General features: G+C 40.4%; 1 protein-coding gene across 6 annotated transcripts in view; it reads right to left on the bottom strand.

Annotated features, from left to right (window-relative positions):
- KHDRBS2 (KH RNA binding domain containing, signal transduction associated 2) overlaps window positions 1-24,901 on the bottom strand; it is a 606,540-nt gene that overhangs the window by 22,336 nt on the left and 559,303 nt on the right. For 5 of the 6 annotated variants that reach the window (XR_005451081.1, XM_038746702.1, XM_038746731.1 and 2 more), the window contains one exon: window positions 7,898-7,956. The exons of the other annotated variant lie outside the window; for it this stretch is intronic. Coding sequence is in view for 4 of the 5 variants with exons in the window: in XM_038746702.1 (XP_038602630.1) it covers window positions 7,898-7,956 (59 nt within the window). In the remaining variant the exon portion in view is untranslated. The remainder of the gene's footprint in view (window positions 1-7,897; window positions 7,957-24,901) is intronic. 6 annotated transcript variants of the gene reach the window in all.

The raw sequence follows: 24,901 nt of genomic DNA, 5'->3' as shown, positions 1-24,901 counted from the left end.
GAAAATCTGGAAGGGAGGCGTATAGAGTGGGGCAGAGCCTGGCATTCAGTTTTGTCTCCTGGTGGATGGAGAGCTAAGGATTTGTGTTCAGTAAATGTGTATATTCTCAGGGTTCTAGGGAAAGGCCACTTGAAACCTGATTCCCATGTGGAGAGGAAAGGAGGGCACAAGTTTCCTGGTGGTGATCTGAGCCTTCATCCCGACTCCAGTAAAACAAATACCTTGGATAAGGACCTAAAAGGAGATTCAGGAAGAACTAGTACCCCTAGATTCCTGGCACAGCTCTGCCACTTGTCAGCTGTGTGACCTTGGGCAAGTCACTTAACTTCTCTGTTCCTCAGTTACCTTATCAGTAAAATGGGGATTGAGACTGTGAACCCCACGTGGGACAACCTGATTACCTTGTATCTACTCCAGTGCTTAGAATAGTGCTTGGCACATAGTAAGTGCTTAACAAACATCATTATTATTATTATTATTCAACCTCTGTTTCCTGGAGGTCAGTTCTATTCCTCTTACCTGTTTTTTTTAATGGTATTTGTTAAGCATTCACTATAAGCTAGGTACTGTACTAAGCGCAGGGGCAGGCACAAGACAATCAGATATAACACAGTCTATATCCCACATAGGGTCGCAGTCTTTATTCCCATTTCATGGATGCAGTAACTGAGGCCCAGATAAATTGAATGACTTTCCCAAGGTCACAAAGCAGACAACTGGTGGAGCTGGGATTAAAACCCAGGTCCACTGACTCCCAAACCTGTGCTCTTTCCTCTACTTTCCATGCTCACTTTACATTTCTACCCCAGACTCCGTATGCATGGGATTGTAGCATATAAGCAGTATCACCTAAGGACAGGAAAAGCTACATAACTAAAAGAGACTTAGATAAGGGTTTAATAGGGGATATTAAATATGTTTATACCCTCTTCATATATTCATAATATAATACCCCCCTTACAAACCTTCACCCATTTATGCATATCTATATGAATTTTTTTGTGCATATATCAATCTTTTTATCAATTTATCAGTGGCATCCTGTGCTTACTGTGTGCTGACAAACCTTCACCCATTTATGCATATCTATATGAAATTTTCTTTGTGTGTGTGTATGTATATCAATCTTTTTATCAATTTATCACTGGCATCGTGAGCTTACTGTGTGCTGACCCTTGAACTTAAGTGCTTGGGAAGAAGTAAGTATCGAAGACTGCATATGCAGTCTCAAATCAAATTAAAGGTCCTCATTTTTAAAATCAACTTCAAGCAGCTCTGTTAACTTGAGCTTCTCTTCTCTGGCTAAACTATGTTGCAGAGAGTGATGGCTAGAGGCAGGAGCCTTGATATCATTCATAGGAATTATTGAGCATTTATTGAGCACTTACTGTGTGCAGAGCACTGTACTTGGGAGACCACAATACAACAGAGTGAGTAGATATGTTCCCTGACCGCAGTGAGCTTACAGTCTAAAGGAGGAGGTGGACATTAATATAAATAATGCATAATATGCAATTTATAGATATGTACATGAATGCTGTGAAACTGAGGGTGGGTTGAATATCAAATGTCCAGAGGTCACAGATCCAAGTACTTGGACACAGAAGGGAGAGGCAGCCAGGGAAAAGAGGACTTAATGGGGGAAGGCCTCCATCATTTATCACTTGGTTAGAATACGCTGGTCCTCAAGTGTGAATTAAAGATCAGGCTACCCAAGGCATCCCTGTTTTTTGGGCATATGCAATTGTTATTTATAGCCTTTCACATCTGGAGCACTTTCTATGAATTAGAAAGTTTATATTTTACTCAGGGCTAAGATGGTGGTGAAGCCTCTTCTTAGAACAGTGCTTCACACATAGTAAACGCTTATCAAATAGCATCATCATCATTATTATCACACTATCACTTTCTGTTTCCCAACCCACAGGAATTCTTTGTGGCTAAAGAAAATTAATCTGTTGTAGTGTGCAGTTGTTTGGATCCAAATATGGACAATTCCAATTTATCTAAAACATCTGCAAATTGGAAGGCCTGTGGCAGAACAGATTAGTTAACGCAGAGGCAAGCCAGATTGGGTAGAGTCCTATGTTCATTGAGCATGCACCTCTGCCTGCATTTGTGGACTGCTGTTTTATGGAAGTCATGTGGGCTGCTGTCTTCTGGAAATGGAGAGACACTATGAGTCAGTGTAGCCTAATGGACAAAGCCTGTAATCAGGAGTCAGGAGACTGGGGTTCTAGTGCCAGTTCTGCCAGTAACCTGCTGGGTGACTCAGGGCAGGTCTTTAAATGTCACTGGGCCTTAGTTTCTTCATCTTTAAAATGGGGCTAAATATATTTACCTCTTCCTAAGTCATATGGTCATTGAGGGCAAATTGTCACCCATTCCTCCCCATTACAATTATTTTTTTTTTTAGATTGGAGCCTCCTGAGGGATAGGGCCATGTTTGATTCCAATATGTAGTTTTTCTCAGGGCTGAGTACTGTGCTCTTTGCACAGTGTTTAATAAATACTATTACTACTACTAGTACTACTATTTCTGCTACTATTGCTGTTGCTGCAGAGATGACTTTAAATCCAACATTCCTTTTTTTAAAAAGCTTCAGACTCGATGTTCAAAGATGTTCTCATCTTTTCCTTTCACACTGAATAATAATAATGATAATAATAATAATAATGACATTTATTAATCACTTACTATGTGCAAAGCACTGTTCTAAGCGCTGGGGAGGTTACAAGGTGATCAGGTTGTCCCACAGGGGGCTCACAGTCTTAATCCCCATTTTACAGATGAGGTCACTGAGGCCCAGTGAAGTGACTTGCCCAAAGTCACACAGCTGACATTTGGCAGATCCGGGATTTGAACCCATGACCTCTGACTCCAAAGCCCGGGCTCTTTCCCACTGAGCCACGAATACATCTATTGATTATGCTTCGTGGTATAGATACAGCTATTCTTGCAATCCCTTACACTGTATTTTTTTAATGTTGATATTAAATTCATGCTCTCAGCCTCAAAGCATTTATGTACCTACAGTGATTAGAATAATAATAATAATGGCATTTGTTAAGTGCTTAGAATGTGCAAAGCACTGTTCTAAGCGCTGGGGAGGATACAGGGTGATCATGTTGTCCCACATGGGGCTCACAGTCTTAATCCCCATTTTACAGATAAGGTAACTGAGGCTCAGAGAAGTTAAGTGACTTACCCAAGGTCACACAGCAGATATGTGGGGGAGCTGGGATTAGAACCCATGACTTCTGACTCCCAAGCCTGTGCTCTTTCCTCTGAGCATGCTGCATAGAACAGTGCCCCCTGTGCATAGAACAGTGCCTAGCACATAGTGAGCACTTCACAAATACCATAAAAAAATCCATAACATTTATTTTTATTAATGTGTACCTCCCCCCCTCAAGCTGTAAGCTCACTGTGGGTAGAGAATGTGTCTGTTATGTTGTTATACTGTGCTCTCCTAAGGACTTAGTCCAATGCTGTGCACCCAGTAAGTGCTCAAAAAATAGGATTGATTGATTGATTTATTGATTGATGCTCTTCTTCAAGCCTTTTCTTATAGAGTCACATCATCTTTCCTGTGGCATGTCATGATGGGCCCTCTGTTCTTGCCTTCCACAATTCCATATCTATGCATAGCATTCACTAGTGTGTCTCTCACTGAATTTTCCACTTTTCTCTTTCCCAGCCCTTCTGATCTGCATCAAACAGAAACTCCTTACCATTGGCTCTAAGGCACTCAATCAGCTTGCACTTCCCTACCTAACCTCACTGATTTCCTAGTACAACCCAGCCAGCAAATCCCACTCCTCTAAGGCCAACCTATATTCTCGCTACCTCAATCTATCTGTCTATCCTGCTGCTGACCCCTTGTCCATGTCCTCCCTTTGGGCTAAAACTCCCTCCCCCTTCACATCCACATTCACATCTCCCTTCACATTAGAGAAGCAGCGTGGCTCAGTGGAAAGAGCACAGGCTTGGGAGTCAGAGGTCATGGGTTCTAATCCCGGCTCCGCCACTTATCAGCTGTGTGACTTTGGGCAAGTAACTTAACTTCTCTGTGCCTCAGTTACCTCATCTGCAAAATGGGGATTAAGACTGTGAACCCCACGTGCGACAACCTGATGACCTTCTATACCCCCCCGTGCTTAGAACAGTGCTTTGCACATAGTAAGCGCTTAACAAATACCATTATTATTATTATTATCCAACATATCCACTCTCCACACCTTCAAAAACCTCCTAATTTCACATCTCCAAGAGGCCTTCCCTAACAAAACCTCATTTCCCCTACCTGTCCTCCCCTCTGCATCAACTATGCACTTGGCTGTGTACCCCCTAAACATTTCAATACTTACCCCAACCCCAAAGCGCCTATTAACTATCCTTAATCTCTACTATTTTCCCTATTTGTATTTTATTTATTTTAATGGTTATCTCCCCCTGTTTACTGTAAGGTCCCTGTGGGCAGGGATTGTGTATATTGACTATTATATTGTACTTTCCCAAGCACTTAACACAGAGTTCTGCACAAAGTAACCATTCAGTGAATAGCATTGATTGATTGAGCCCATCATGGTGCTTCCATTTAGATCAATCAATCAAGAGCACTGTACTAAATTCTTTATAGAGTACTTCAGAGTTGGCAGACATGTTCCCTGCCCACGACGAGCTTAGTCTAGAGGGGGAGACAGACATTTATATAAATGAATAATTTTTAACATATAATTTAAAGATATGCATAGGTGCTGTGGGATTGAAGGTGGTGTGAATATCAAATGCCCAAAGGCCACAGAGCCAAGTGTATGGATGATGAAGAAGAGAGAGATAGCCAGGGAAAAGAGGGATTAATCTGAGAAAGCCTTTTGGAGGATATGGGACCTTAATAATGAGAGTGGTGGTCTGGTATATAAGGAATGGGAGGAAGTTCCAAGCTAGGGGAAGGACATGGGAAAGAGGTCAGTGGTAAGATGGATGAAACTGGGGTACAGTGAGTAAACTGGAGCTAGAGAAGTGGAGTGTGTAGTAGGAGATCAGTGTGGGGCGAGCTGATGAGGAACTGGATGCATAGGCATTGAAGGTTCCTGGGGAGTGGGGAGACATGGACTGAACTTTTTTTTAAAAAAATGGACTGTGCAGCAGAGTGAAGTATGGACTGGAGTGGAGAGAGACAGGAGGCAGGGAGGTCAGTGAGGAGGCTGATGCAGCAGTCAAGGAAAGAGAGGGTAAATGTTTGGATCAGCATGGTAGCAATACGGATGGAGAGAGAAGCCTGGATTTTAGCAATGTTGTGACGGTAGAACCAACTGGATTTGGTGACAAATTGAATATATGAGTGGAATGAGAGAGATGAGTCAAGCATAACACCAAGTTTAAGGACTTGTGAGATAGGGAGGATAGTGGTATTTTCCACAGTGATGGGAAAGATGAGAAGGACAGGGTTTGGGTGGGAAAGTAAGGAATTCAGTTTCACCATGCAATAGATATTTTGGTATCACACTTTAAACAATTCTTTTTACTACCAAATAAATTGTGTTTCCAGGAGAACCCCTATCTGTACTGTTATCGCTTGCTGTAATTTATTTTAATGTCTGTCTCCTCCTGTAGACTGTAAGCTCCTTGTGGACAGGGAATGCATCTGCCAACTCTGTTTATTATACTTTCCCAAGCACTTAGTACAGTGCTCTACCTACAGGAAGTGCTCAATAAATACCATTGATTAACTGATTGATTAAATGCAGATAGGATAGTTATGATCAAGGAGCTCATTGTTGGTAATCCTGTCTTGGCATTTAATTTTAAGTATGCCTCCAAGATGACGTTGATCGAACTACCTGATAAACGGCTGTCAAAAATCTACATCCCTGTCGTCTTATTTTCCTTGGGAATTTGGGGTTTGCCTGGGCAACTGAGAGTGTTAAACCCATTCTGGTAGCCTTTTTTTAAAATGATATTTCATACATGCTTACTATGTGCCAGGCATTATACTAAAGGCTGGCATAGATACAAGATAACTGGGTTGGACACAGTCCATGGGACTCACAGTCTTAATCCCCATTTTACAAATGAGGCACAGGGAAGCTAAGTGACTTGCGCAAGGTCACACAGCAGACAAGTGGCAGAGCCAAAATTAGAACCTATGTCCTCCGACTCCCAGGCCTGTGTTCTTTCCACTAGGTCATGCTGCTTCTCACATTATATCCAAATGATATCCTAGTCATTTTAGTTCAATTTTTCAATTGATTGATGAGAGCCTTGCCCCTACGCCATAGGACATTTATTGCTGCCTAGAAAGCAGAATCCAGTAACAATTTTGTACTCTATATTACTGATGGATATAACAGTGGGCAATGAAAAATCTGTTCCCCAACTTCCCCATTACTATGGTGATGTCACCTTATTATTCGAACCTTTGGATACCACTGTACCTTGCCCCTGCTCAGTTGTCAATGCAGGCATATCCATCTCCCCAATATCTCAAAAATCTATCTTTTCCCACCTATTCTCAGTAGCACTAGAAAGGATCTTATTGCCTTGCGTCCCTTTGGTCAAAGCTAAAATTGACAGGACCAAAAGTTTGTTTTTCCTCCCATTCAGAGCCCTCCTAAAATCCCACCTCCTACAAGAAGTCTTCCTGAATTATTCCTAACAACCCAAGTCATATCAACTTAACAGTCACCTATGACCTATTGTACTGTATCTATTTTATTAGCCTTCAACACGGGTGATATTAATTATGACAACTCCATTTCTAAGTATTTTATGTCTGTCTTCCCTGCCTGTCTCTCTTGTAGGCAGTGAAAAGATCTCAATAAAATGTTGTGGCAGCTAAATTTATTGAACATCCATTTGGTGCAATTCACTTAGGTTACTTGGAAATATAGAACCAGGAAGTAACAAATTTCCTGCCTGCAAGGAGATTACAGTCTCATTGGGGAGACAAACTGAAAATGTTTACAACTTCAGTGGTCACTATAAATAAATTGAGTGGACAGTACTTGTATTTTCTTAAGTGCTTAGTGAAGTGCTTTGCACTCAATTACTACTTCTATTACTACTATTGCCAACACCAATCAGGTGCTCTATTTGGGTCTACTAGGTATTTTAAGAAGTTTAGAGAATACTTAACTAAATACTAATACTAAATTGAGCATGGCTCCGTAGAGTCTGTATACCTAGTAACTGACAAGGTATTGAATGAACATTTTCAGAGGGTAAAAATGTCTTCATAAAATTATGATATATTATTTTTAAAGACCAAATAATTGACCTTATTCAACTATTTAATATCCTAGGCAATTTTAGCTGTGACCTTATCCCATAAAGTTAGGTTTAATTATTTAAATAGTATTTACTTCCTAATAAGTTCAAAAGGTTACTATAAATAGAGGAAACATCTCTAAAATTAAAGTGATGGAAATTAAGATCCATCTACCCCTGTAGAAAGCAGTTTTTAACAAAAATATCTATAATATTCATTTTCCAAGAACTACACCTTTCACATGAATGTTTGGGAAGTTGTGATTTCTCCTCCTCCCATATTACTTGGATGATATATATGACATCAGCAGTACAGCATTGTTGTCAGATCAGTGAGTCTGACAACTGACATAGTAAAACAGAGGCACTAATCAGCATGCTCACTGTTACTGCTGAAATTGATCTATGATTGTAATTAATTGCCTTTGAACTTTTGATCAAAATTGATCTGCCCAATTTCTGGCACTGGCTCCATAAGGCAAATCTCACCTGAATTTTACACAAATCAGTTTAGTCTGGGCTTCTATAAAAACAGAAAAAAAAAGTACATGTAATTTTTGAAATGTCCATGAATGATTGGTTTTCTGATTTCAGAATCTTAGTAAAAGATATAATGGGTCTTACCATAGCTGTCATAGGCGTCTTCACTTGTTCCATGACCATAGTCATAATATTCAGGCACACTGAAATAGATTTAGATAGTAGTCAATGTTACTGAAATCAGAAGAAATCAAAACTAGGAGCTCAGATGGCTTATGCAGAGGGAAAACGTGTTTCATAGATGATACTTCTCTAGTAAATCTATTTTTGAAATTCACTCCTATAGAATAATTTAGAAATAAAAGTGTGCACTATTACTACATGTTGTTAGGACTTTCACAGTTCTCTCTCACTTCTTTTCTTATTGCTGACTTCTCTATCTCTCTCGTTCTGTCCGGTGTTTATTTTGAATTAAGTGTACACTAAAACACAATCAATCGATCAGTGGTATTTATTGGGTGCTTACTATGTGCAAAGTACTGTACTAAGCTCTTAGGAGAGTACAACAAGAACCTAAGGATAATATTTCAACAATGTGGCAGAAGATTTGGTATAAATGATCAAAGATAAATGATGTATATAATCGTAATTTGCTTGATCGGTCACACCTGTTAATTTATTTCCTTAAGAAATTCAGAACAAACCAATCTAAATTCCGTGAAATTTATATTTCCTTTCCACAGTACACCCAGCCTTCATTTGGTAGCTCTCATGTACATATCCATAATTTCTTTATATTAATATCTGCCTTCCCCTTTCGACTGTAAGTTCATTTTGGGCAGGGAACATGTCTACCGATTCTGTTATCCCAAGCACTTAATATAATCTCTCTATATAGTAAATGCTTAATAAATTTATTGATTGATTAGCTCTTTTCTTTATAAGATTTTGTGCACTGCTTTAATGTTTAGGTCATTTTTCCGTAAAGATGTCCTTTCTGCATTTTGTAGTTATGCAAACCATTTTTGTAACTTCACTGCTTTGAAGTTAGCTCTTGATCAAATGATACATTGAGTGTCATGTAAAGCACTGATATGAGTTACTATATCAAAAGGGTACTTATGGTTCAGTAAGTTCTACCGATGAACTGATCTTAATGTCCATTTGGATAAGAAAGCACAGGTTGTTTGGCAACACTGTTCTGACAAATGGTTAGATAGTTTTAGGGTAGAAGCTACATTTCCAAGTTTTAGTTTCCCCAGTCTCCGATGAGAAAAATTCCCTGCCTTGGAGGAGATACTTCCATTTTTCCTAATTTTAATTGACTTGAACATGTGAATTCTTAACTTGAAAGACAAAAACCTGCATAGGGCCCATTATTTGTTTTCCATTTAAAAATGATGACGGCAAGATAACCACACAGCATTACAAATCACATTGTTGGATGGATGTGAATTTACCTCTTGGTGAGATGGTAGGGCCAGAGGCTGTTACAGAACGGGGGCTGGTCTCCCGTACACCTTCCCTGCTCACTCTTATCCCTGATGCCTCAGGAAGAGTCTGCGACCGGGGTACAGTTTGCATAAGAAGTGTTCTGTTAGCTCATGAAGTTGTCTCGGTGTCCTATCGATTCTACCAATCCTGAGGCTAAGTGGATTCCAACACAGTGCCTCCCCATTCTAGTCATACAGTGCAATCGGACATCGGCCTGGTATCAGTTGCCTAAGGTGGCCAGTCCTTATGATGCAATTTGTCACACGACCCCAGTGTTCCCCAGTCTGGGGGACGCCCCCTGCGTCGTTCCATTGCTGGCACCGGGGGATTTATTTTTTATTCATTTTAAATGAAAAGAATGCAAACATAAGGCTTCTTAGAACAGTGCCTGGCACAAAATAAGTGCTTAACAAATACCATTTATTATTATTATTATTATTATTATTATTATCATAATGATGATGTACATTTTCATCATTTTCCTGCTTTGAGGGGAGGAAAAAGGACACCTCCCACATTGATGTGTGCCTCTGATCAACCACACAGCCTGGTGGTAGTGACAGCAGCTTTACCATCAGCAAAACTGTCTGCGAGCTCCAGGTCTCTACCACACTGCTTTCCATGCTCATTCATTCATTCATTCATTCATATTTATTGAGCGCTTACTGTGTGCAGAGCACTGTACTAAGCGCTTGGGAAGTACAAGTTGGCAACATATAGAGACAGTCTCTACGCAACAACAGGCTCACAGTCTAGAAGGGGGAGACAGAAAACAAAACAGAACATGTGGACAGGTGTCAAGTCATCAGAATAAATAGTAAAGTTAGATGCACATCATTAACAAAATAAATAGAATAGTAAATACGTACAAGTAAAATAAGTAGAGTAGTAAATCTGTACAAACATATATACAGGTGCTGTGGGGAGGGGAAAGAGGTATGACGGGGGGGTGGGGAGTGGGAGAGGAAAGAGGGGGCTCAGTCTGGGAAGGCCTCCTGGAGGAGGTGAGCTCTCAGTAGGGCTTTCAAGGGAGGAAGAGAGCAAGCTTGGCGGATGTGCGGAGGGAGGGCATTCCAGGCCAGGGGGAGGACGTGGGCCGGGGGTTGACGGCGGGACAGGTGAGAATGAGGCACAGTGAGGAGGTTAGCAGCAGAGAAGTAGAAGGTGCAGGCTGGGCTGTACAAGGAAAGAAGGGAGGTGAGGTAGGAGGGGGCAAGGTGATGGAGAGCCTTGAAGCTGAGATTGAGGAGTTTTTGCCTGATGCGTAGGTTGACTGGTAGCCACTGGAGATTTCTGAGGAGGGGAGTAACACGCTCCTGCTTGTGAGTGGGGAGGTGGACCTCGGTTCGGACACACCCGCCCTGGGAGCTGGGAGAGCCCTGGCTATGGTTGCCCAGATTTGGGGGTCAGCTCCAGGTTCACCCATGTTTTTGGAAGAAACTGTGAAACTCCCCCAGCCCCTCCCTGGAGCAGCCTGAGAGTCTTCCTCTCTAGCTTCATGGAAAGTCCCACCTCCCTCTTCCCCAGCACTGCCCCGTGGTCGCCAAATTGGGAGACCTAGTAGTTCTAACTCCAAGAGAATAAAAAAAAAGTCAGTGCTGTCATATCATTTTGAAGGATTTCTCCTGAATAACATTTTGTAGAGCAAGTGCACCACCCCTGGATTGGGACCCTGAGGAAGCCAACGTTGCCTCAGTGGTGGTCTGTAATAATATTAATAATTACGGGGGTATTTGCTAAGTGCTTACTATGTGCCTGACACTGTACTAAGCGCTGGGGTGGATACATGCAAATTGGAGCTCACAATCTCAATTCCCATTTTACAGATGAGGTAACTGAGGCACAGAGAAGTAAAGTGACTTACCCAAGGTCGCACAGCAGACAAGTGGCAGAGCCAGGATTAGAACCCAGGACCTTCTGACTCCCGGGCCCATGTTCTATCCACTACGTCATGCTGCACTCAAGTAGTACTCAAGACTTTCACAGAAGGCCAGAAGACAAGGTATGTTGTTTTGAGGTGCCAATAAATTTTTATGTTTTTTGTTAAGCGCTTACTATGTTCTGAGCACTGTATTAAGAGCTGGGGTAGATCTGTAAATTATTTATTTATATTAATGACTGTCTCCCCCTCTAAACTTGTTGTGGGCAGGGAATTTGTTTATTGTTATATTGTACTCTCCAAAGTGCTTAGTACAGTGTCTGCACAAAATAAGCACTCAATAAATATGATTGAATGAATGAATGAACAAGCTAATCTGTTTGGACACAGTCCTTATATCACATGGGCTCACAGTCTTAATCCCCATTTTACAGATGAGGTAACTGAAGCACTGAAAGCTTATGTGCCTTGCCCAAAGTCACACAGCAGACAAATGACAGTGGTATTAGAACCCACCTTGTTCTGACTCCCATACCTGTGCTCTCTCCACTAGGCCGCACTACTTCTATGAGCCAAATGCCTATGAAATACAGATGAGGTACAACCTAGTCACCTGTTCACTGTTGGAATTCAAGAAATGAATTGTTTGGGCTAGGTTATTCATTCATTCTTTAATTCATTCAGTCGTATTTATTGAGTGCTTACTGTGTGCAGAGCACTGTACTAAGCTCTTGGGAAGTACAAGTCAGCAACATACATAGGAGGAGGTGAGCTAATTGAGTGTTTTAAAGCTGATGGTAAGGCGTTTCTGTTTGATGCAGAAATGGTTGGACAACCATTAGAGATTTTCAAGGAGTGGGGAGATGTGGACTGAATGTATTTTTAGAAAAATGTTCTGCGCAGCAGAGGGAAGTATGTATTGTAGAAGTGAGAGACAGGAGGCTGAGAGGCCAGAGAAAAGGCTGATGAAATAGTTGAGGTGGGATGTAATAAGTGCTTGCACCTGCATGCAAGTAATTTGGATGGAGAAGGAAGGGAGGAGTCTAGAGGTGTTATAAAGCTAGAACTGACAGGATTTCATGACAGACTGAATATGCGGACTGAGTGTGAGAAATGAGTACAGGATAATGCTTTTGAGACAGGAATGATGTTGGTAGTGTCTACAGAAATAGTAAAGTAATGGGGTGGACTGGGTTTGGGCAGGAAGATGTGGATTTCTGTCTTGGACATGTTTGAGATAATAGTAATAATAATAATAATATTTGTTAAGTGCTTACTATGTGCCAAGCACTGTTCTAAGCACTAGGGTAGATAAAAGGCATTCAGATTATCCCACATGGGGCTCACATTTTACAGATGAAGTAACTGAGGCACAGAGAAGTGAAGTGACTTGTCCAAAGTCACACAGCTGACAAGTGGCGGAGCCGGGATTAGAACCCATGACCTCTGACTCCCAAGCCCATGCTCTTTCCCCTAAGCCAAGATGCCAGTGGGACATCCAAATAAAGATGTCCTGAAGGCAGGAGGAAATGCGAGACTTCAGATAAGGAGAGCGATCTGGGCTGGAGCGGTAGATTTGGAAATCATCCATGTAGAGATGGTAGTTGAAGCTGTGGGAGTGAATGAGTTCTCCAAGGTAGTGGATGTTAGAGACTAGAAAGGGACCGAGAAATGAACCTGAAGGGGCTCCAATAGAAAGGAGTAGAGAAGCAGAGGATGAGTCAGCTAGAGAGACTGAGAAGAAGTCATACAGTTGGGAGGAGAAGTATGAGAGGATAGTGTCAGTGAAAACTAAGTTTCCAGGAGAAGGGTAGGTGGCTATGACTAATGGATAATGGACTTTTAGGTCCCATTTTAGGAGTGTTTTCCTGACTGCTCGAAGGAGAGTTCTCTGAAATTAGAAGCATACCCCTTTGCTCTGTTAAGTTAGCAGTGACTTCACCCACCTCAGATTCCTCCCAGGGAAGTAAATAAAATCCTTTATCAGTCATATGAGACCCAGGTGTGGCATTGATGGGAAACCTCTTGCAATGTGATCTAAGAAGCAGTAGTTCCATTTTATAGCCTCCATTTAAGGGGCAGAGGAAAATGCTGAGGCTAATGGAAATACTGTTTTTTCTCCTCCTCCACCAAAATCTTTATCTCTTTTGTTTCCCCAGCATCACCACTCTATTATCCCAGCACGGTGCCCAGAAATGCCATGAAACAAAGAAATTTTAGCAGGATTCAATATCCTTAGGATTAGTTTCAGTTCTTCAGAGAAGGGAAAAAAATGGCATGAGATAACAGAGTGAGCGTATTGAAAATTATGAGTGAACTGAAGCTAAACTCTTGCCAGAGGACAGGCTCACCGCAAAGAATACATGTAAATCAATAAACATTTTTATAAGTTATGAGAATGTTAGTTTGAGGTTTGCAGGGTGTTTTGGAGTAAAAGTGGTTATATTAATAATAATAATAATAATAATGATGATAATAATATGGTATTTGTTAAGCACTTACTATATTCAGATACTGTACTAAGCTCTGGGGTAGATTCAAGCAAACTGGTTTGGACACAGTACCTGTCCCGCATAGGGTTCACAGTCTTAATCCCCATTTTACAGATGAGGTAACTGAGGTACAGACAAGTGAAGTTACTTGCCCAAGGCCACACAGCAGACAAGTGAAGGAGCTGGAATTAGAACCCATGACCTTCAGACTGTATATTACTATTTAACTGAATATTGTGTATAGATCAAATACTTTTTCCATTATCTTGATGTGAACAGAATTCCTTAGAATTTATGCTCTTGTAATTCATTTGTTGGATTTATGGATGGGTAGATATTTTATACTCTAACAGTTTCAGGCACCAGACAAATTAATAGCTAAGAAAACAAATTCATTTTTTTTAATGAGAAGTTTCAAACTCCAATGCTTAAGGACAATCTTTCCCATTGTTACGATCAACATGTGTTCTGGTAAGTTTGATACATTTTTTATATTAAGAATACCTGGACCCATATTCATCAGTGACAGATGAAATTGTACTAATTCTGGCTTTGCAGTCTTAATTTTATGGATTTTCTCTAATTACTAATAAATTGATGAATGAATTCATCATGAGCACAACCTTTACATTTAACTGGCATCTATAATTTAGAAACTATTATGAACATGATTTCTAAAAGCAGACTTTTTTGGTGATGCTGCTAATTGAAAACAAGATACAATTATCTATGATTAGATTTCATTACTTTGCAAGCAATGCAGGTATAATTTTCCTACGCATTCGCACCTACCTGAAAACATGAGTTAATATATTTTTAAAATCAATTCATTAAACAATATTCAGTCATTACTATTCATGCTGCCTGACACTTGTAGTTGAGATGACCAGAAATCCATTGAACACCGCTCTTGTCACATACTGTAGATTGTAATCTCATTATGGGCAGGAAATGCATCCACTAATTCTGTTGTACTGCATTTTCCCAAGAGCTTAGTACCATTTTTTTGCACATAGTAAGAACTCAATAAATACAATTGATAGATTGATTGATCCCCTTCTTATTTGCTTTCCCCTCCCTCAAAGCCCCTTTAACTCCTTATAATAATGATGGTATTTGTTAAGCACTTACTATGTGCTAAGCACTGTTCTTGGCACAGACTCCTGATCCTTATAACACCAAAGTTGACACAAAATCTGTTCCTCTGTGATGGTATAAGGGCAAGACCTGGAGTTAAGGAGACTCTGAGGCCTAGTGGATAAAGCACTGGCATGAGCCAACTGTTGGGTAGGGACTGTCTCTATATGTTGCCAACTTGTACTTCCCAAGCGCTTAGTACAGTGCTCTGCACACAGTAAGCACTCAATAAATACGACTGATTGATTGATTGACCTGAGTTGTAATACTGGCTCCACCACTTGCCTGCTGTATGACTTGGGGTAAGTCACTTAACTTCTCTGTGCCTTAGTTTCCTCAACTGCAAAATGTGGATTCAATACCTGTATCTGGCCAGATTATCGTATATCTACCCCAACATTTTAGAAAACAGTGTTTGACATAATAATAATAATGGCATTTGTTAAGCGCTTACTGTGTGCCAAGCACTGTTCTAAGCACTGGGGTGGGGGGGGGACAAGGTAATCAGGTTGTCCTACATGGGGTTTACAGTCTTAATCCCCATTTTACAGATGAGGTAACTGAGGCACAGAGAAGTTAAGTGACTTGCCCAAAGTCACACAGCTGACAAGTGGTGGAGCGGGGATTAGAACCCATGACCTCTGACTCCCAAGCCCGTGCTCTTTCCACTGAGCCATATATAGTAAGTACTTAACCAATACCATAAACAAGGGGGAAAGGAAGTAATACAGAGATGTGACAGTGCTAGGGTTTGAGGGGCAGTGAAGAAAAGGGAAGGATATGAAAAGTGAGGGGAGAGGGAGACAAAAGGAGAAAGGGCTAGAGGAGAGGGAGACAAAGGGAGAAAGGGCTTGAGGAGAAGAGCAAGAAGAAAATGAGGAATGGAGTGAGGGCATTCCTCTTCTTCGCTCTCTTCATACCATTCTCTTCCTCCATCCCTCCACTATTGCCTAACCCTAGGATTTCTGAGTTTGGCAGTTGTGGCAGCAGTAGACAGTGAACGAGTCATGGTGTTGAAGCACCCTGGACTTGGAATAGAAACTTCCAGCACAACAGATGATGCCTTTGAAGACACACTGAAAACTATGTTCACTGCCAAAATGCCAGCAAAACAGTGGTGGAAAAGGCAGTGACTGTTGTGGCTCCTGCTGAATAAAAAGTTCTTCCTCTTCTTCAGTGGTGTCAGTTACTATGGCTATCACTGTTGCCACTATCATCAGCTGAGGGCTCTGTCTGTCATGTCACCTCATGTCATGTCTCCTAGGCTTCAGGTAGGACCCGAATAACTTCCTTAGTCCTGCTGGGTGGGGAAATATCTTAGCACCCCCAAAAGGGGTTCATTCCACTTACATTGGAAATTTTGGTTACCTCCTCTCCAACATTCTTTTAAAATCCAAGCCATCCAGTAAATAAAGTTAGGTGCATTAAAAGAGTTATTGTAAAATCCGTGATGAACATATGACTCAAATTTGAACACGGCAAAACTCAAGTGAGGAGACACTAAGAAAAAGAAGTTATTTTTGGAATTTCGATTTGAGCACAGAATGACTGTACCCAAATTGACTGCCTGCGAAGTAGTATATCTTGTATTAATAATAATGATGGTATTTGTGACTGTCAGCACACTGTTGGGTAGGGACCGGCTCTATATGTTGACAACTTGTACTTCCCAAGCGTTTAGTACAGTGCTCTGCACACAGTAAGCGCTCAATAAATATGACTGATTGTTAATAGCAATGGGGCTTTGGATTAACATACTAGGTATGTTAGTAACAAGGGTGATTTAAAGTAAAATTTACATCTGAGCACTTCAACTATTATGATTTCACGGAAAGATCCCTCTTTTTCAAGGCTTTCCTAGAGCTGCCATTAAACCAATGCACAGAAAGTAGTGGGGAGACAGGAAACTTATGACTTGGATTTGCTCAGGAGTGAGGAATGGAAAGGAATAAGAATCCCACACAGCTATAGCCACAGAGAGGACCCTGAACAACAGGACGGAGAAAAAACAAGAAGAAATTTAATATTGCGCTTACAGAACTCCCTACAATGTCTGTCCTCCTCCCAACACATACACACATACACTTTATCTCTTAAAATCTTGGAAACATGAGTGTTTCATGGCTCTGCCATTCATTTGTTAATAGCTGTACCTCCCATAGGAGATAGGCAGATAGACATATTTAATGGGAACAATTGAATTTATGGGAAGTTGGAGATTAGTCCAAAGACAAATAGGTTATTCTGCTGAGGGTCAAATTTCTGGCTTCCAGTTTTGCTATGTTCATATCAGAGTTGCCTTTGCCTCAGAGAGTAATAGACACTGTCTATGACCAATACCCAGGCACTGAGTCTGACTGATTCTACATACTGTTCTTAAATTTGCTTGTTTATGGTATAGATCTTTCTATCAATCTAAAAATGCTTTAATTGTTAAGTTCTTTGTTCATAAGTAATGAATATTTAATCATTATCATGAATAAATGAGACTGAAATTTTAGTCATTTAGTTTTAAAGATGAAAAATCCCTGCTGACTGAAATCTAGCTTAGTGGTTTGACTTTAGTAATAATTAGTAGTACTTTTGGTAGTAGTAATTAGTAGCAATTAGACACTGTTACATTTATAAAGTTTTAACTTCAAAAATTATCAATTTTCTTAATAAATGAATACATTTACTGTTATACTAGTAGGGAGAAAGGCTGGAAAAGTAGAATTTTTTGATGCACCTGAAACTTTACATCACGGGGAATTGAGCAGTAGAAGCACAATCAATTAATTAGTCAAAGGTATTTAGCACTTACTCTGTGCAGAACACTGCACTTATCAATCAATGGTACTGAGTACTTAATGTGTGCAGGGCACTGTAGTAAGTGACTGAAAAAGTGCAATACAAGATGATGTTGTCAAGGAGCTGACAATCTAGTTGAAGCTTATAGACTAGTGCTTTTAAACTATTTTACAAGAGGAACCTTAAATTACAGAAAAGTGAACTGAGGAAAAGTCATTCTAAATGGCAGTATTTTAACAAAAAATAGAGCTTTTACCTTTTTCAATTAAGCAGAACTTTTTTTTCCTCTCTTTCCTCAGTCTCAATTCTTCCCTTCAGAGCAGGACAGAGCAGAAAGGCTCCCTCAGCATATCCCTTCTTTTCTTAAGTCCTACTAGTTGTGTCCTTTGTGGTCACTTCCAATGCCAATCCCTTACTTATGCCTTCTCTCTAGTCTGGAAGTATTTCCCTTTTACATCTGGCAGATCACTGCTCTGTCCCACTTCAAGACCTTTCTGAAATCCTATCCTTTTCAGAAGGCTTTCCCTCTTAAATTTTCATTCATTCATTCAATCATATTTATTGAGCGCTTACTGCGTGTAGAGCATATTTCCTGCCCACAGAGAGCTTACAGTCTACAGCAGGGGAGATAGATATTAATAAAAATAAATAAACAATTTTGAAACTCTCCATGTTCTATTTCCCCCAACTGCCATTTCAGCACTCCTATGCCATGCAGGTACTTAAGTATTTAGAACCACTTTTGTACTTGTATACTTATTTTATATACATTGTTACTTTATCCTATATTTAACTTATTTTAGAGTCTGTCTCCTCAAAGAGATTGTAAAGTCTGAGAGTACAGGGATCATGTCCACTAATTCTATTATTGTGCTTTCTCCTAAGCACTTAGTATGGTGCTCTACACCCATTTGATGCTCAATAAATGCTATTAAATAACATCTGGACAAAAAGTGGAATTATGCCCTATGCTGGTAGCTTAGATTTCCTTTTACAGACTTTTCTGACAGGGGTCAAGCTAAGCAATTGTCATTGAACAAAAAGCATCAGTAGAAAATTGGGAAGGGAGTTGTGTTACTGCAGCTTCAAATGTGGATAGCATTAAATGAACTTCAACCACAGTCAAAAAAACTTTTTCAGTGAAAATAAATCTCGGTCCCTTTCTTTTAATAAGAACAGTTCTGAAGTGGATATAGGTTAAATTATTTTGAAAGAACACATCATTCAATGTTTAAATAAGTCTGAACAGAAAGGATTCAATTGGAATTTTATATTAATGACTGTCGAGACTGTAAGCTTATAATGGGCATGGAAAATGTCTGCTAATTCTCTTGAATTGTACTCTCCCAAGCAATTAGAATAGTGCTCTACATGTAGTAAGGGCTCAATAAATACCACTTATTGATTGATTGATTACATTCTCCACTGAAATCAAGCAGGGTAGTCTATTCAAAGAACCACCAAATTTGCTGAACTCTACCAAGTCTCTTTAAGATACATAATATAATTTGAATTTGAATGAGAATCTAGGTGTTAATTTTGTTGGTATAATTTTATCTGTTTTTTAATTGTATTTATGTGGCGTGAGGTGAAAAAGTGTATTGTTATGAGATGCCAAGGTTGTCTGTCCACCCATTTTTGATCATGCATGATAAATGCTGAATTTGGGCTAGGGAGAGATGACAGAGGACCCCACTGGGACGAAATGACCAGTAGAGAGCAGAGCAGAGAGCGTGGGGCAGTAGAAGGGAGAAAAAAAGATGAAGGGCTGACTATACAAAGAAGAGATGCCTGGGAGTGGGAAGTGGTGATCCTTTTTATTGTAAACTGGTCCCGGATGAATTTTCATCTGCAATGAATATTTGATTTGTGAAATGTTCAAGTGTGTCAGTGGTGTTATTTCCATTCCACAAGTTGTTGTGCAGTGGAACCTACAATTATTTGACCAGTTCTGCAATTATTTGGGTTTTGTAGTGGTTTCCATTGGAAAAACAATTGAGAATATGATCATCTTTCAAGTTCTTGATCTTCAAGCTGCACAGCTATTTTTAAGGCACATTTTTTTCATTTTTGAACTGTGTTGTCTTGGGCAAAATCAGCAAGCTAGAGAGAGGCATTTACCCTGAACCCAAGTGCTATGGTGAGCATGTATGTCATATATGTCCTTGATACTTAAGAATGGGAAGTTGCTATTTTGTTTGCATACCATTCTAGTAGGGGGAAGACCTGAACCTTTTATTTGATATTCATAGAATGGTGGATAGGGCTTTAGAATTCACCCATTCCTTTCTACTGACCCAAAAGAAATCCACTAGCTACTGTATTCTTAAGGCATTTAATGATAATTTTTCATTAGTACTTAGTCATCATTGTATCCATTTGATTGGTAGTTTGATGAGTCCTGGAATATATCTGAATAAGCTTCTTTATTTATGGCATGGAATGTCAGTACCATTGTGGGTGTTGTCACTGAAAAAGTGTTCCCTCTCCTTTGTGCCTGTTCTCTCCATAACGAGCAGTTTTGATAGACTTGGGGAGAGAGTAAGGGGACTGTTGTCTCTTCCTGAATATCATCTGCTTAGGATTCAATGAAGAATAAGGAATACAAGCAATCTCTTGATGTGGGTGGTCTACAATTTATAGGAAATTCCTTTCATAAGAAACCACCGATCGGGCTGTCGAATCGGGCTGTGTGAGGGAGTGGAAGATTGGAAGCTTCAGAAAAGGTGCCATCAAGGAGGTCAGTGGGATGAGATCAACTGATTTGTTGTGACTGGTGTGCCCCTGAGCTCACCTTGTCCTTCGCTCTCTAATAGAGGGATCTGGAGCACAGGGAGTCTCCTATATAGCTTGGGGCTTCTCAAACACTTCTTGCACTATTTTTTGTGGTGTTAGGAGGAAATGCACACTCAAAGGATGGAGACTTGTCACGGACGGGGTCAGTATAAAAGAGAAGTGATGTCAGGAACTGAAAAACATCTACAAGGTCTATAATCTGGACAAGAAGGTTTATAAAGTTCTGAAACTTTTAGGGTAAGCTGACTATATTTCTTCAGGATTAAGTAACAAGGAGGAGGAGCTAAATCCTAGGTTGCTCCGCACATAGTAAGCACTGAATAAATACCATTGATTTCTCATTTTCTAGTTTCCTGTACTTCAATCAATCATATTTATTGAGTGCGTACTGCATGTAACTGTGCTACTCTGTCATATTGTACTCTCCCTAGCGCATAGTACATTGTTCTGCACACAGTAAATGCTCAATAAATACCACTGATTGATTGCAGAACACTGTATAGAATGCTTGGGAGAGTACAGTATAACAGAGTCTGAAGCTATCGTCGCTGCCCACAATGACCTTAGAGTCTTCAGGACAACCTTCTATAAGGGGCCAAGATGGCCAAATCTGACAGTCATGTCAAAGTGCAATGGTTTTTGGAAGTTTCTTGTATTCTAGAATCTATTCCAGAAAGTCATGATTTATGAAGACTTCCATTTCTTTACCACAGCAAAGGAAGCTTGTTCATTCTTGGGGAACACCCCCGCCCCACTTCAAGAGCCAAGACAGGGCCAAGGCAAACTTTCTGTTTGAGCAACTGATGCTCCTTGAATATTGATAGCTGCATTTAATACATGAGAACTGAATTCTGAAAACAATGTCCAATAAGTAGCAAAATAAGAAGGTACATATGATGCCACCTTTTAGCTTGCTAACAATTGTTTCAATAGTTTATAACTAAATTATTCTGTGCCTTCATAAAGAGGGGTCTAAAAACCAAAAAACATCAGATATGATTCATTCTCAAAGAGAACAGAAGAGTCTACAAATATATTCTTATTTTGGACTTCCAAATGCTTATTTTATGGTCTCTCTGATATATTTAAATTTGAAGTAATGTGAGAAGGGATCTCAAAACAGAAATACTTTATTGAAATTAGGATTATTTGATTTTTCAACCACAATAACCTAAATATTTCCAATTTGAATTCCACATGGAATGTCTGTATTGGTTTTTGCTACATGCAGTCAGAAGATGCTATTTTGCTGCATAATTTTTTCTATGACATTGGTGATGAACATTTGCAAATGTTACTCTGCATTTCACTAAGCATTCAGGCATTCAATATCTTTCAGTTTACCCAGTTTGTGGAGAATTATTTGGCAGAAAATGAAATCATGGTGAGTCCTTAATCTCATTTTGCATAGCATCTTTCATTTTTAACTTAAAAATGAAAAAAGACCACCACAAAACATTATATCGAAGTCTGTAGTCATAAAATTTATTCAGAAGATAAAACAAATCTTCTTTCTTCTAATAAACATAAGATTTCAACTGAAGTGGCAAAAATTCCTTCCCTATATAGTCAGTGCTCCCTTGCACTTACAAGTGCAAAATCCAATTTTACACTTGAAGAATATGCTTTAAAGTGGCTTTAAAGCAAGATCCAATTTGCTTTTATAGTTTCTACACTGGTTTGTTCCATAGATGACAAATAGTTGGATATTCAGGAACTCTGTACACACACACAATTGAATGCACAGCACATGCTTTTGGAAGTACATCTGGAAAATGTCGGATACCAATTCAAGCACTGGAATGCCAATTTAAAATGAATGTTAGAATTTAATGTTGGAAATTTACATTTGGTGCCATTTTGAGGAGGTTTGGAATGGTTAGCCATGGTTGAGAGGGACAAAGCACTTTTTGGGCTAATATGGATATTCTAGAGGCTGAATAGTTTTTGTACTCTGAATCCTTTAGGTTTAGAGCTGGAGTTGGAAGCTTATGGCCTACAAACTACATCTGGTTCTCCGTAATACTAGATTTGGCTCTCTAGCCTAAGTATCCATTTCCTGAACGGATTAGGCATCACGAGATGCCCTATAGACTGTAAGCTCATTGTGGGCAGGGAATTTGTCTGTTTATTGTTGTATTGTACTCTCCCAAACACTTAGTACAGTGCTCTGTACACAGTGAACATACAACAAATATGATTTAATGAATGAATAATAATCATAATAATAATTATGATATTTGTTAAGTGCTTACTATGTGCCAGACACTGTACTAAGCGCTGGGTGGATACAAGAAAATTGGGTTGGACACAGTCCCTGTCCCACCTGGGACTCACAGTCTCAATCCCCATTATACAGATGAAGTAACTGAGGCACAGAAGTGACTCACCAAGGTCACAGCAGATAAGTGGCGGAGTCAGAATTAGAACCCATGGCTTTCCGACTCCCGGGCCCATGCTCTATTCACTATGTCATGATCCCCCTCATGGCGTTCTGGGCTGCCTCATACTTCAGGACAGGGCCTGAGATAGGAGTCCACATGGCAGCCCCACTCCAGGGGAATGGTGGTGTCTTCACTGCTCTTATCTTCTTTTTAAGTATGGCAGAGCGAGCTGGAGCAGCTGATGGTTTATTCCCTCCCTGAGTAAGTAGCAGTGGCCCAGGGGCACGTCAAGCTCCTGGGACAGGGAAGGGGAATGGTCAACCACCACAGGGTGTCAGGTGCCAGATACAAAAGCAGCAGCATAATTTAGTTGCAGGCTGGGCAGGGATATTCAAGGAAAGGGGCAAAAACAGCCCCACACTGGGCAAATGGTGGCAGAACCACAGTGAACTAGCCTTCAGGCAGGGTGCAAACAGAGAACTGGTGGCAGGACGTCTGCTTCCCACAAGTGCAGCAGAAAAAGACTCTCTACTCTCCCATCCCCTCAAAAGCTAGCCAGGTTAACAGTAATAATAATGATGGTATTTGTTGAGCGCTTACTATGTGCCAAGCAGCGTGGCTCAGTGGAAAGAGCATGGGCTTGGGAGTTAGAGGTCATGGGTTCAAATCCGTGCTCCACCACTTGTCAGCTGTGTGACATTGGGCAAGTCACTTAACTTCTCTGTACCTCAGTTACCTTATCTGGAAAATGGGGATTAAGACTGTAAGCCCCATTCATTCATTCATTCATTCATTCATTCATTCATTCAATCGTATTTATTGAGCATTTACTGTGTGTAGAGCACTGTACTAAGCACTTGGGAAGTACAAACTGGCAACATATAGAGACAGTCTCTACCCAACAATGGGCTCACAGTCTGTACTAAGCGCTGGGTGGATGTGGGACAATGTGGGACAACCTGATCATCTTGTATCCTCCCCAGCAATTACAACAGTGCTTTGCACATAGTAAGCGCTTAAAAAATGCCATTATTATTATTATTATTATTACAAGGTAATCAGGTTGTCCCACGTGGGGCTGATAAATGGCAGAGGCAGCATTAGAACCCACAACCTCTGACTCCCAAGCCCATGCTCTTGCCACTAAGCCACGAGGTTAAAAACACTGGAGCAGAGGAGGAAGATGGCAAGAAGGGGGTGAGTTGTGACAGCAGTAGCTGCAATGCTTTCCCATTCTGGCACCTACTTTCCCTGAATGAACAGGAAATAGTCTGTGTGTGTGTGTGTATGTGCATGTGCACGTGCGCACATGTACAGCTATCTCTTTCTCCGTGTTGCTCTTTGCAGTCCAACAACTTCTCACAGGTTTCCATTTATTTGATTCTTCTACCCCAAAAGATTCCATGCCTCTGCAGACAGTACATTCACCAGTAGTTCTCTCCTGAAGATTATCTAACAACCAATCAGTGGTATTTGCTGAGTGCTGTGGAGAGCGCTGTACTAAGCACTTGAGAAAGTACAATGCAATACAATAAAATTCCCCTTCTACAAAGAACTTATAGGAGAAGGCCATTCAAAAAAAAATTGCTCTCAACTTTTTAAGCGCGCTGTCTACACCTGGTGCCACCATTTTCCATTCTTCATTTCTCTACTACCAAATTTGGCTTCTGCTTCCACCACTTTCACTGCATGCAGACTAGAGAATAATGATTATGGTACTTATTAAGCGCTTACTATGTGCCAGACACTGTTCTAAGCGCTGAAGCAGTGTGGCCTAGAATATAGATTATTGGACTGGGAGTCAGACAGACCTGAGTTCTAATCCTGGCTCCATCACGTGTCTGCTGTATGACCTTGGACAATAAAAATAATGATAATGATAATAATGATGGTATTAAGCGCTTACTATATGCCGAGCACTGTTCTAAGTGCTGGGGTAGATACAAGGTAATCAGGTTGTCTCATGTGGGACTCACAGTTTTAATCCCAATTTTACAGATGAAGTATCTGAGGCAGAGAAGTTAAGTGACTTGCCCAATGTCACACAGCTGACGAGTGGCAGAGCAGGGATTAGAACTCTTGGCCTCTGACTCCCAAGTCTGTGCTCTTTCCACTAAGCCATGCTGCTTCTCGTCACTTCACTTCTCTATGCCTCAATATCCTCATCCTATAAAAT

This window comes from Tachyglossus aculeatus, chromosome 1 (genome assembly GCF_015852505.1).
Source record: "Tachyglossus aculeatus isolate mTacAcu1 chromosome 1, mTacAcu1.pri, whole genome shotgun sequence".
In the NCBI taxonomy this organism is placed as follows: Eukaryota; Metazoa; Chordata; class Mammalia; order Monotremata; family Tachyglossidae; genus Tachyglossus; species Tachyglossus aculeatus.
The sequence above is the reverse complement of the archived record's forward strand: the minus strand, read 5'-3'. Positions and strand labels throughout refer to the sequence as shown.